The following is a 14,454-nucleotide window of genomic DNA, read 5'->3' on the forward strand; positions in this document are numbered from 1 at the left end:
AAAGAAACTAAACGTCAATAAATTATTAAACGTTTAGGTAACTATCTTGATCAACCTCAGATATGTGAGGTACATCACTCGTTGTCAGGTCACTCCATGGAGCTAACTGCATAGTCGGCGTGATGATCTACAATGATCTTTTGATTTCCTAACTGCCGTCAGGGAATTTTTGTTTTGGTTCTTCGGTCAGCCATGTCCACATAAATTCTGGTATTTCATCTGAGCACTCCTCCATCTTACTCTCCAGACAGCCATACCAACTGCTACCTACAGGAAACTCGATTATTCAGATCCCTTTTTCTGTCAAGATCCTTGATGTCTGCCTGATCATTACAGGACACAGGAATGTAATGCATGTGGCCATTTTCATTTAGTATTTGCTTAGATGCAACAAACATGGGAAGTACTCCTTTCAATGAAAAGCCAGCAATCAGAGTGTAAGTTTTAGTGTTCGATGATATTGTATGTCAGCCTCTGAGAACACTCGTTGTATCACTATTGAGACGAGAATACACCACAGTTACACACAATACACTCACTTCACGATGCCGTCAATGTGGGTTGGCAAAAACTCCTTAATAAGATGTCGTCGACTGCACAAACAAATTCAAATTCTATAGGGATATGAGACTGTCTTTTTGTTTTATAGTACGATTTTTATAAATGAAACAGTTTGGGGAAATCAAGCATTTATTTACACAGCGTAAACATATGTCATACATGCATACCTTATGTAACACATAATTCGAAAATAATGACATTTACTCGTGGGGACAAAGCAGGTAGCGTTAAATAGGTTAACAATCTTCATAAATCTTCATATCCTGTTTGCAATACACCATGTATAGTAGTGTGTATGCACTGTAAGCTTATTTATTAATACTTCTCAGAGTTACATCACGAGGACTGTTGGCAGATTATCGTTAGTTGCCGAATGCATTTCCTTTTGTACTCACACACGTATAGTTGTTTTATATGCCGCCATCTCTTCGCATAGTAATTATTTCAAGCACATGGTGAAGTTGCGATTAAACTTTCAAATGAACCATGTATGCTGAAGTAATGAAATGGCTCGCACATGTGAATATGAGACATTTTTATCCACAGATATATAAAAAGTTGTGACGTTGCTATCGACGATAAAAAATATGAAAATTTGTGTCCGTTGATGGGTGGGGAGTGATTTACCTGTATTAGTAAGATATTCTAACGCCAGATTATTTCTCAAAATTATCTGTTCTTCGAGACCCAAATATTTTCTGAAATATATTAAATTTTGAGATAGTTGTTCTTAGTTATTTGATTTGAAATTTTTGTTTTAATTTTAATTAAATAAACATAGATTGTACCATATCTCTGGTTCTCACTTGTGTGTGTCTCCAGAAATTTTTGCACTTTGCTCCAGGCAGATCGAAAATATTCCTCATTATTCATTATTTGATGTTATATTTTACTAGTTGAAACTCTGTTCAGTTAAAGAAGTATTGCGCAACCTTTGTTGCTTCCGTAGACCAATACATGAAGTGTCTGTCTTCAAGTAATTACGTAATAATCGTTTTACACAAAACACCATAAAAAGGACAATTAGTTTAGTCATAATCGAGTATTTGCTACATGAATAATGTTTTTCAAGTTTGTACTTAAACAGGGTTTCAAGGAATAATACTACACTTTTCCACATAATAATTCACATGTCCACCCGTATATGAGTAAGCATCTGAAACTACGAAAAGACTGATAACACTATTCAATAGAGATAGAGGAAACATGACACCAGGAATAAAGGAAAGAATCACACAACAAGGAAAACATGGTTCACAGCTGTACAACGATATTCCATGATTACAGTATATAATATTTTTGAAAGCTTATACACGATAACATTTAGCTCATAACGGTCAAAGAACTCCATTACTGGAAGACTGCTGTACAGGTGTTTTATACACTCCGCTAGCAATCAGGGTTCAGGATGTAACTACTACTGCTTAAAACTGGAAGAAGGGAGCGTAAAATATTGTTAAGTTTCGTACTATTGTAGTCCACAGACATACCCATTTAATTAAGATCAATACTTCTGATTTTATATTGTAAAAATAGGAGTTTCCTAAATATGTACTCTCATATAGTAAAGAGCGGCAAATATGTTTCATTTCGAAGGACTCAAGATATATATATATATATATATATATATATATATATATATAGCTCGATTGCCCATAATTACATTTAGCACAGCTGTTACTGCTGCCATTAGGGAAGTATGACACATGTATTCTACTAATACTTGTGAGAAAAATATACAATAATTCTTAAGCAAATATTTCATTGAAAGTAGTTGACACATACTGGAGATAAAGTGATTACATCCATTTAAACAATTTTCTCACCAGTTACACTAATATAATACAAAATCTTTTCTGCGTAGGAACAGGTAGAGGGACTATGAAATATTTTTTGTGGTTACCGATTTCTTCCATCTATCATGGTATAAAGCTTTTGCTCATGTTAGCTTCTAACGTTCAGTATAATTATGGGAATGAATTGCTCACTTTTCCAGAGCTTACAGCATATTTTTTTCGTTTCGAGTACTACCAGAAATTTGCGATGTAATACTATATGGACCTTTTACATCCCACACTCTCGAATGCATAGACAGAAAACAGATACAACAGTATTTCGGCGGACGCAAAACATTTCATAAGGTAAATATATGCCTTTCTTTAAAAGTACAGTCCATTTTTTTCTACAGTCCAACATTACTCTTATTTCTTGATATAAATTCTACCACATCCGTCGTAGCAGGATACTGTGAAGTTAGATTTTGCAGCTAATTGAAATCCTAGTATTCACTGCACTATTACATACGTAAGTCTGGTTTCAATAAAGGGGCCATTAAATATGACATGATTGTAACTGTAATTTTTTACAAAATTTTCATATACTTTAGTGTATAATAATTTATGGTACCCTGTCGTTTGCCTCTTCCGTACTGGTAATTAAACTCGAACTCGTGGATATAATACTGCTGTAATATCAGCATTACGATAATAACATTTCTGGAATAGTGCACGAAATTTTTATTTCTCAGGTACATATATACAGTACTGCCCCCTACTATATGAAGAACTGTCTCCAGTCCTTCAATGGATCCTGAGAGTTGCCTTTGGCGACTAATCTTCGAATTTTTTGTGAATTCTTATAATACTAGGAACACTGTGTTGCTGTGCCCTGATTTATTGGTGATGCTCTGATGATTGATGTCAATGATGATCTTCAGCTGTATTCGGGAATTCAATTCACTTGCAATAGTAGCTCATTGGTCATAAAACGTTACATCATTAGACGACGGTGGTGACAAAAGTTTCAGTGTTTCCTGAGGGACGATCCACAGTGTTGTTTTTCACCAACGTGCGTCTTATTGCCCGTCTGAAATTCCTTTACCGGGGGAAGATGCTGGAACTAGCTGCACAAGTTGCGTGGGTTGCGGAATGGGGGAATTACGTGCCCTCCTGCGATCAGTAAGTTTAGTCAGCGGGCCAGCTCTGCACTGCAGAATGTCTGCTGTATTACTTTGCTTATATGTGTAAAAAGGCGACACCTCCAAGGAAATCATTGCTAGTGATGTGATCTCAGAGTAGGATATATCTATACTGAACGGAGACACGAAGGCATCACTACTCCTTTTCTAAAAGCATATTACATGAACAGTACAAATTACGTCAAACGGTTGTGCTAATAACATATCTCACATACAGCATGTAGATGCAGTGCTGTATTTGGCAATGCTTCGTTTCATATAGTTAGTGAAAGTAAAATCTCAAATGTTATACCATGTAAAGAAAATACGCTGTCGCGCCTAAGAAAAACAGTATTTCATTAGCAGAAAACATTATCAAAAGAGAAATATTCGTAATTTTCAAGACAAATAAACATATGCTTGTGTAATTTTCTATAGATTTTAGAAGAAATCGAGTTTCTTGACCTTTTACTATCTCCTTCCAGCTGTGATTTAAATCCAATGTAACTGATTTGGAACGTAATGCAAACATATTTCAGCAAGAAACATCTATAAATCCTTCACTGAAATGTTGGAAACGCCTATCACACACCTAACACGAAGATGCGTAAAAGAGATAAACACAGAACGTCAGGCGACAGCACATGCGCATATTAAAAGTAACTAAAACATTAATTGATGTAGTGATGCTTTAATACAGACGAAACTTAGGAAAGGTTGTTGTAAGGAGTGGACAAGAATGTAGCGAAGAAAAAAGTGACCAGCCCACCGACGTTATCCTGATCTATCTGATCGGAGGGAGGGTCTGCTTGTACGGCAACGGAATCCACTCACACAGCTGATGAACTCATAGTTCAGACACTTAATATTTATTACAAAAATCATTAAACACTAGCATTAAATCAAATGAGCTACTCACGAAATACTGTCTTCGTCACAGCTTACAAATATGGTATTTCAGACCGGGAATTGGGACAAGGGTTTAATATCGGTAGGGCACACAGAAAATACCGGGTGTCTCTCCTAAGAGTCGTCAGGTGTATTTTCTCTTGTTTTTCGTTAGATCTTTTCCATTTCGTTTCCGCAACGTGTTGCGTTAAGTCTGCTCAAACTATTACTGCTTGTCCCGTCGTTCATGCGAAGGACAGTGTCAGCAGAGAGCGTCGGTTTGTTTGCCATTAGAAGCAAAATGGATTTGAAAGCGGAATTTTTCGTGCCCACTGGGTAGAGTGGTTCCAGATTAGTCTAGTGCGATATTTGTTTTATCTGTATGTATTAACAGGGGGAGTAAATCACGAAGAATAAACAGTAGTCCAGCAGCGACTAAGCAGCGCTTCTTGCTTGGCGGGAGCAGTCAGCGCGAGTCAGGTCGGTGCTGTCGCTCCTGACTACTAGTTATTCCTCGTGATTTACTGTCCCTGGTAATCCATATCGACAGAAAAAATATCGCACTAAAGTAATGTAGGATCATTCTATCGAATTGGCACGTAAAATCCCGCTTAACTTTTTTTTTTTTTTTTTTTTTTTTAAGGGAACCACACCGACGCCTTCTGTTGACGTTGGGTGTCGCGTGAAAGACGTAACGATCACTATTTGTTTGGGCTGGCTCCTTGAACACAGTGCAACAACTAAATTGGAATTATCTTCTCAAACAGCAGAGAAAATGCACTTGATGACTCTAAGGAGAGACACCCTCTATAGACTGTTACCCACAGTCGAGATAATAGCGAAAAATGTAACACGAAAGAATCTAATTCCAAAGAAATTAAATAAAAACTTAACAATGAGCCTTAGCATATTGTGATTCTAGCGATTTTTTACGAACGACAAAACCACACATGACCTTATACAGATTAAGGAAATTTCTGTTCCCTCAGTAATCATACTCCTCCTGACGAGCGCGAACGCGCGCGCGCGCGCGGGTGCACACACACACACACACACACACACACACACACACACACACACACAATCAGTAATATAGGGAAATAATACCAAGGGAAGTGCCGTAAATAGTGGCAACATACGGATGTCACAGTGCCAAGGAATGTATAGTACTCGTAGGGCTTCCATGTGGACAGTACACCTGCGTTCTTCCTGTGTCTTACTTAAAATGGGTTTCACATTATCATATTAATACACCACACAAGACATAAATCTCGTCAGTGCTCATGTCTTGACTTTGCAGAATGTTGGCTATTGTACCACAACAGTATTTAAATGCAGCATCCTCGTTTGGTTTATTGTATTTAGTTGAGCAGTCACATAAATGAAACAACAGGAGTCCTCTTCTCTTGACAAACATATTTCACACTTCTCAGTAGCTTGTAGAACTAAGACATATTTACGTTGGGCGAATCATCTTTCATATCGGCGATCAGTTTCTAGCATAATGCAAGACTCTTCTGCTTGCCGACATGAAAGATGAGTCGCCCCACGTAGATATGTCTTAGATGATGTTTCACGGCAGCTTGATGTTTTGGAGGCTTCAGCAGTTAGATACGATTCCTATAGAAGATACAGAGCTAAATTTAATACACGTGGTAAACTGGTAGGTTTTAAGTAGAGTGAGCAGCAGTTCTAAAAGTGCACAGTGTTTTTAAATTTTGACACTTTGAATCCTTGCCTCTTGTCACTCTCGCCATTTCCCACTGTGACTTAAGTGAAGTTAAACGAGTTCCTTACAACTCGATTAATGAGCCCTGTATCACAAACTGGCTGTAAATACTTTGCACTGGGTTTCGTTGAGCCTTTCAAGGTTCATTTTGTAATAGGAGAAAGGGTATTTCAAGGACGAGAAATGAACGGGTTCTTCCTGTTGTTCATCAGGTGAACGTTGAGGAAAATGTTGTAAAGGAAATTATTGGGTGTTCATTTAATTTATATGCCTTTTAATTTCAGCTTATTTCTGTGACATCAGCGGCAACAGCACTAATGGAAAGGTTATCTTTTACGTTCTGTTCATCCCTTACATTGCACTTATGAAAAGTCATTGACCTGGAATGGAATGTGTCACGTTGATTGCTGCACCCGGCGGTGTACGCTCGTGTGGTAGCAAATGAAGATAAGAAGAGTACACTTGATATGGAAATAAGAGGATAGTGATGGCAACACTATAGTGTCACACAGGGTCTGCAGTTACCAGCTATGGGCGTATTGGCGGGATGAGTCAGATAAGGTGGAAACTTCAGAGCGGTAACCAAAGAGACGCCATTCGCTGCCGCAGAACGTCTCTTTGATTCGGCGAGCTAACTGAAATAGTTCCACATGTAGAATATAAAATTAATAAATTAACAGTATGATGAGGCGTTGATGGTTAGTGGATCTTCGACATTTTGGCAATTCTTCTCTGGGTTGCATGAGACACCACTGCAGAAGGTTTAGGTGGTCCATGACGTTCTCTGCTGTATCTGTCCATGTACACACATATAAAGACAAGATCTCAAATGAGATGTTGCAGGATAACTACAGAAACTACGCTACAGTATCTCAATGATTGCAATGGATGACGACATATCATCTGGTGCCAGTAATGTATTCTATGGAAGGACCAGTGGAGTATGCTGTCATTTAAAAGTCATTTTGCGGGGAGACATGGTCCCTGTTGTTGAGTATTTTAGCTCCCATAGTATTCTCACATGAACTTGATCTTAAACTTGATGTGCATTGGACCACTATAGACATAACGTGGCCATGTGTCAGTAAATACACAGCGATATTGTGAAGGATGGAGATGAAATAAATAATTTCTCACAAATGTGCTATTTGGGATACAGTGGACGAGGGCATCGTTTTGAAACTGACATGGTGGGGAGGCAGAGTCACTGATATTGAGTATCGAATCTGCTCAATTATACCAATCTGGACCAGTTCCTCCAGGTGTTCTGGGAGAGATCACCAAAGAAATGTCTTTACAGCAATGTAGTCATTTCATGGCGACATAGTAACGGATGACGTCATAACATATTACACCACAAATATATATTAGTAAGGATCCAGTGGAGTTGAACATTGTTTCAAAAACAATTTGGGAATGATTTCAAACAAGTTGTGAGGGGGCATCACAATGGAAATGATTTTATAGTATCTCAGTCAATATAAGTAACATTGTGATAAATGATAACTAAAAATTGGTACCATGCATGTGTCTAGTGGTGATAAGGTACCGCTTTAAAATCGACACCACAGTGAGTGTCGAGAATTGGTACCCTTTTCACAGCTTGTTAACGGTCTTGGGGATGGTCGCGTCCATGATGATTGTACTGGAGGTTCTAGCGTCACTCTCATGGCTGCACTTCGGGTTTTTGACAAGGGGTCAGGGTCGTGACTGGTTCTGCCCAGTTCACAAATTATTGACGGTGGTGGAGGTCGTGGTGGCGTCACAACTGAGGCTGCGCTTCGACCAATGCACTATGGCTGGTGCTGCCGTCCTCACAGTTTTTTGACAGTGAAGGTGGAGGTGGCATTCCTGTCAGGGCTACACTTACGGTAGCCGACACAAGGACACGACTGTGACTGATGATGCTCACCTTGCAACATTTTGACGACGGTGGACGTATTGGTATCATTCTCGTCGCTGCAGGTAGGGTTTCTGACTTGGTGTGAGGGTTGTGACTGTTGATACCTTACTCAGAGACTATTCACTGTGTTGGGGTGGTGGCATGACACTCAGAGCTGTGCTCTGGGTAGTAGACTTCGGTCGATGCTGCCCTCCTCACAACTTGTTGACGGTGGTGGCCGTCGTGGCTGCACATGGGGTAGTCCTCACGGGAAATGATTGTGACCAATGATGACCAACACACCGCTTGTTGATGGTGGAGGATGTACTGGCATCACTTTGATGGTTGTACTTAGGGTATTTACTACTTGGATAAGGTTGTGACTGACACTGCCCCCCTCACTGATTATTGACAGGGATGAAGGTGGTTTTGCAACACTCGAGGCTGTGCTTTGAGTAGTAGACTATGGTTAACGCTGTCCTCCTCACAACTTTTTGATGATGGTGGGGGAGGTGGCATTCCTGTCGTGGTGGCATTCGGGTAGACCACACGGGGACGTGGCTCTGACCGACGATGCCCACCTCACAGCTTGTTGACGGTGGTGGAGGTGGTTGCGTCCCACTCGTGGGTGCGCTCGTGGGTGCGCTTGGGATAATAGACGCATGGCCCAGGCGAGGGGGCGCGTGGCCCCTGTCGCCGGCTAGCGTGTCTGGTGACGCTGCGCTGCAGCCGGATGGAGTAGTGGCGGCCGTCGCCGTTCGACACGAGGCTGTCGTCGTGCGTGCCGTCCGGCGAGTCGCGGCCCCCGTGACCCAGCCACCGGCCGTGCGAGCAGAACATCTTCAGGAACAGACGCTTGAACTTCTCCCCGAAAATTACGTAGATCACGAAGTTCACCGACGAGTTGATGGTGATGAGCAGGTTGCTCGTTTTGACCAGCTGGTCGATGTTTATACAGTAGAATGCCTCCAGAATGTTGTTCACCAGAGCGAGGATGTTGCAGAGGAAGAAGACGATGACGACACACAGGAGCATCGTCGCGAGCCCAATCTCCTTCTTCTGCAGCCGGGACAGACGTTGCCGTTCTTGGTTAGCCTTCCTCACCTGCAACAAAACATATTTCGTTAACAAATTTATTTTTTACGACGTAATTACTTACAACACTTTGCCGGTGTTGACGTAAAAAGAGGCGAATGATTTTAAAATGGTCGAATTTTTAAAAAATGCCATGGCACATGTATGTTTCGCTCTGAGCACTATGGGACTTAACTGCTGAGGTCATCAGTCCCCTAGAACTTAGAACTACTTAAGCCTAACTAACCTAAGGACATAACACATATCCATGCCCGAGGCAGGATTGGAACCTGCGACCGTAGTGGTCGCGCGGTTCCAGACTGTAGCGCCTAGAACCGCTTGGCCACTCCGACCGGCCACATGTATGTTTAATGGACAGTGCACACATACTTCAAGACTTTCAGACAACCAAAAACCAATGTCCAGGCACTTGTGCACGAGACAAACAAAATATTGAATATAAAAACGTAAGTTGTTCAGTTGGTTCAAATGGCTCTAAGCACTATGGGACTTAACATCGGAGGTCATCAGTCCCCTAGACTTAGAACTACTTAAACCTAACTAACCTTAGCACATCACACACATCCATGCCCGAGGCAGGATTCGAACATGCGACCATAGCAGCCGCGTGGTTCCGTACTGATGCGCCTAGAACCGCTCGGCCACCACGGCCGGCACGTAAGTTGTCATGTTGATTTCTGCCTTCAAACAGTCCTCCACAAAGAACATTCAAGGAATGTTGCTACCATTCAATATTTACATTGCTACTACGATGACTGATGTAACCGTCAGTACCACTGGCGTTGAAACTCGTTTCAAAATATGGTTCAAATGGCTCTGAGCACTATGGGACTCAACTTCTAAGGTCATCAGTCTATTAGAACTTACAAAACTTAAATCTAACTCACCTAAGGACATCACACACATCCATGCCCGAGGCAGGATTCGAACCTGCGACCGTAGCGGTCGCGTGGTTCGAGACTGTAGCGCCTAGAGCCCCTCGGCAACCCCGGCCGGCAACTCATTTCAACAAGATATTCAGGTCCTGCTGTAACTCTGTCTAGTTCTACACAAAAATTACGAGTGAATTAATGCCGCCTTGACGATTGTTTAGCACAAATATCTTCAGTGGAGAGTCTGCCGCGGTGGCCAAGCGGTTCTAGGCGCTTCAGTCCGGAACAGCGCGACAGCTACAGTCGCAGGTTCGAGTCCTGCCTCGGGCATGGATGTGTGTGATGTCCTTAGGTTAGTTAGGTTTAAGTAGTTCAAAGTTCCAGGGGAATGATGACCTCAGGTGTTAAGTCCCATAGTGCTCAGAGCCATTTGAACCATTTTTTTCAGTGGAGACACAAGTATATAAGCAATGTTTGGAAAAGATCGCAGGTGACGCTCATCTGCAAGGAAAGGAAGTAGAAGTGATCCACTGAACTAGTCTCCTTCATTACCCACGTCTGTGTGTAAGAGGTCACAAGAACATATTTTTATTTCAAGCACTGTGATGTAGATGGGAAAAGTACACTTCTCAACGGAAATCAGTGTGACAATTGTGGTCAAAATGAATCATATTTTTATGCAGTTTTGTTACTTGATTACAAGTAAAGTTACATTTTGATAAACATTATTGAGACTTTCCATGATTGAATCCGTCAGGGCTGTACTTAAGAAGCAATAACTGACTGATCCAACAGGTGGGAGAGCTTATGTGCCATTCGATTCGATAGGTTGTCCCATACCAGAAACCGGCTGGTTAAGAACCGGCCGAGCTCGTAGTAAAAGTATTTGACGCTAGTAACTATGTGGTGAAAGAGACTTGCTGTTTAGGCGCCGAAGTGAACTGATTTAATAACAAATAATAATTATGTTAGCAAAGGTCATCAATGAGGTCTGAAGTATTATACACTGGTACGCAAAACTTAAGGACGCAAGTAACTTTATCACGATGTGTCCCTGCCAAGTAATATAGTTCGATGACACTTGGATTCCTCGGTGAATTGCGTGTTCCCCCTTCTCATCTTGTGAGGGTGCGTCCATCATTGTCGAATGTGATCGTTTTGATAGTCCAGGCGCTATGGTGTAGGAAGGCATGATATTGCAAAGGCGTACCGATCTTCAAACCTTCGAACACGATACACTCACCAGTCAGGGTCACTTGTGACTCTACACACCTTCCCCACGTGAGGCTTTTAGGAGGAGCATTCCGCCCTGAATTCAATTTTATCGATGACAATGTGAGACTTCAGCGAACTCCGAGGAGATCACATATACACTCCTGGAAATGGAAAAAAGAACACATTGACACCGGTGTGTCAGACCCACCATACTTGCTCCGGACACTGCGAGAGGGCTGTACAAGCAATGATCACACGCACGGCACAGCGGACACACCGGGAACCGCGGTGTTGGCCGTCGAATGGCGCTAGCTGCGCAGCATTTGTGCACCGCCGCCGTCAGTGTCAGCCAGTTTGCCGTGGCATACGGAGCTCCATCGCAGTCTTTAACACTGGTAGCATGCCGCGACAGCGTGGACGTGAACCGTATGTGCAGTTGACGGACTTTGAGCGAGGGCGTATAGTGGGCATGCGGGAGGCCGGGTGGACGTACCGCCGAATTGCTCAACACGTGGGGCGTGAGGTCTCCACAGTACATCGATGTTGTCGCCAGTGGTCGGCGGAAGGTTCACGTGCCCGTCGACCTGGGACCGGACCGCAGCGACGCACGGATGCACGCCAAGACCGTAGGATCCTACGCAGTGCCGTAGGGGACCGCACCGCCACTTCCCAGCAAATTAGGGACACTGTTGCTCCTGGGGTATCGGCGAGGACCATTCGCAACCGTCTCCATGAAGCTGTGCTACGGTCCCGCACACCGTTAGGCCGTCTTCCGCTCACGCCCCAACATCGTGCAGCCCGCCTCCAGTGGTGTCGCGACAGGCGTGAATGGAGGGACGAATGGAGACGTGTCGTCTTCAGCGATGAGAGTCGCTTCTGCCTTGGTGCCAATGATGGTCGTATGCGTGTTTGGCGCTGTGCAGGTGAGCGCCACAATCAGGACTGCATACGACCGAGGCACACAGGACCAACACCCGGCATCATGGTGTGGGGAGCGATCTCCTACACTGGCCGTACACCACTGGTGATTGTCGAGGGGACACTGAATAGTGCACGGTACATCCAAACCGTCATCGAACCCATCGTTCTACCATTCCTACACCGGCAAGGGAACTTGCTGTTCCAACAGGACAATGCACGTCCGCATGTATCCCGTGCCACCCAACGTGCTCTAGAAGGTGTAAGTCAACTACCCTGGCCAGCAAGATCTCCGGATCTGTCCCCCATTGAGCATGTTTGGGACTGGATGAAGCGTCGTCTCACGCGGTCTGCACGTCCAGCACGAACGCTGGTCCAACTGAGGCGCCAGGTGGAAATGGCATGGCAAGCCGTTCCACAGGACTACATCCAGCATCTCTACGATCGTCTCCATGGGAGAATAGCAGCCTGCATTGCTGCGTAAGGTGGATATACACTGTACTAATGCCGACATTGTGCATGCTCTGTTGCCTGTGTCTATGTGCCTGTGGTTCTGTCAGTGTCATCATGTGATGTATCTGACCCCAGGAATGTGTCAATAAAGTTTCCCCTTCCTGGGACAATGAATTCACGGTGTTCTTATTTCAATTTCCAGGAGTGTATTAAGAGCCACGTCACGCCGTGTTTAATGTCTAGAAAACTTCATCAGTCACGGTGCCTTCCCTGTAGTTATTGTCTTTGAAAAGAAATGTCATTTCCATTCCCCTCATTACGCGTTTTTTTCAGTTACCTTCTGTACTAAGTTGTAGTAGTTATTTCCATATATGATCCAAGTTTCATCTACCTATGTTACTTGGCGAAAGATACTTCCGTCCCTGAACTTCATATTACGCGTTATTGTAAATTTGAAACGGGCCGAATGTATCATACAGACTTCCAAACTCTTTGTATTAAAATTTAGCATATTGGAAAGTCATTCGCTGCTAGGTTCTGGCAGAGGTAACATCACATACCACTTGTCGTAATCCTTTTTCCAGGTGTACAGCGGGGTGAACATTTAAACATGCTTGTTACCTTATAATATGTTATTTACTATGACATTTATTCTAAAACTTAAACAGTGTGTTTACAATCGGCATATTAGGGATGAAGATATAAAATGAGAGGTCAGAAAGCAAAGGAAAAGTTGTCCCGTTTGAAGTTGTGTCTTATACGATGCCCAACTGTCGCGGTTTCGTGCGGCGATTGGTCGGTTGGTTGGTTGTTTCGGGGAAGGAGACCAGACAGCGAGGTCATCGGTCTCATCGGATTAGGGAAGGACGGGGAAGGAAGTTGGCCGTGCCCTTTGAAAGTAACCATCCCGGCATTTGCTTGGAGCGATTTAGGGAAATCAAGGGAAACCTAAATCAGGATGGCCGGACGCGGGATTGAACCGTTGTCCTCCCGAATGCGAGTCCAGTGTCTAACCGCTGCGCCACCTCGCTCGGTCATATGGTCCGAGTGCGTACGATATTTGTGGAGTCTGTTGATGACTGGCATATACTGGACATGAAACCGTGTTGCGAGTGTACGGACTTCCGACGTGAGATGATAATCAGTGGAGGAGGCATCAATCGTATCATGTCACAAATCAGACAAGAGTGGGAACTTCTCAGCCTCAGCTGTGCCTAACTGGGTTTTCAGTATTCTAGGAGCAATGTTGTCACAAGCGTAATTCACCCACCGCTCAGACCCACAAGAAGTCGTTGATGAACACACGTGAGGTCGCATCTGTACATCAGTAAAATGTGATCGACGGTCTGCTGACAGTCCGATCGCCGCCGATTTGAATGTGTGGCGTCAGGAACCAGTTTTTACTACGACAGCACCGTAAATGCAAAGTATTCACCACAGCCATCAATTTTCGACTCGCGTCACTTTGCTGGTCAACATCGACCCTGGACCATGGAAGAGTGGTGGCATGTAACATGGCCTGCTGAATCCAAGTTTCAGTTGCATAAATCTGCTGCCCGAGTGCGAGTTTAGATATTCCCCATGAAACTATGGGTATTGCTTGTCAAAAGATTATGTCAGGGCGTAACGTGACTCAGTGTTGTCTGGGATGTGTTTGCATGACCTCAGTTAGGTCCCATTGTACGGCTACGGTCACCAGCGACAGGTGCTCGTTATGACGACATTCTTTGCATCCCTTTCTGGCAACAGAGTACCCTAATAAGTGACGTATCACCGCTCCTTGTTTGCACTTAGGTGACTTGATGAACACTCATGTAAGTTCGCTACGATCGGTTAATCCTCTAGATCAGCTGATCCTAGCCTGATTATGAACTTATGGACTGCT

At 43.4% G+C, this 14,454-nt stretch overlaps 1 protein-coding gene across 3 annotated transcripts in view; it reads right to left on the minus strand.

The window, feature by feature from the left end:
* Window positions 1-692: 692 nt before the first annotated feature.
* LOC126183892 (FMRFamide receptor) overlaps window positions 693-14,454 on the minus strand; it is a 1,121,637-nt gene continuing 1,107,875 nt past the window's right edge. For all 3 annotated transcript variants that reach the window (XM_049926214.1, XM_049926215.1, XM_049926213.1), the window contains one exon: window positions 693-9,120. In XM_049926214.1, coding sequence (XP_049782171.1) covers window positions 8,599-9,120 — 522 coding nt within the window. In that variant the 3' untranslated portion in view covers window positions 693-8,598. The remainder of the gene's footprint in view (window positions 9,121-14,454) is intronic.

Source organism: Schistocerca cancellata, chromosome 4 (genome assembly GCF_023864275.1).
Source record: "Schistocerca cancellata isolate TAMUIC-IGC-003103 chromosome 4, iqSchCanc2.1, whole genome shotgun sequence".
In the NCBI taxonomy this organism is placed as follows: domain Eukaryota; kingdom Metazoa; phylum Arthropoda; class Insecta; order Orthoptera; family Acrididae; genus Schistocerca; species Schistocerca cancellata.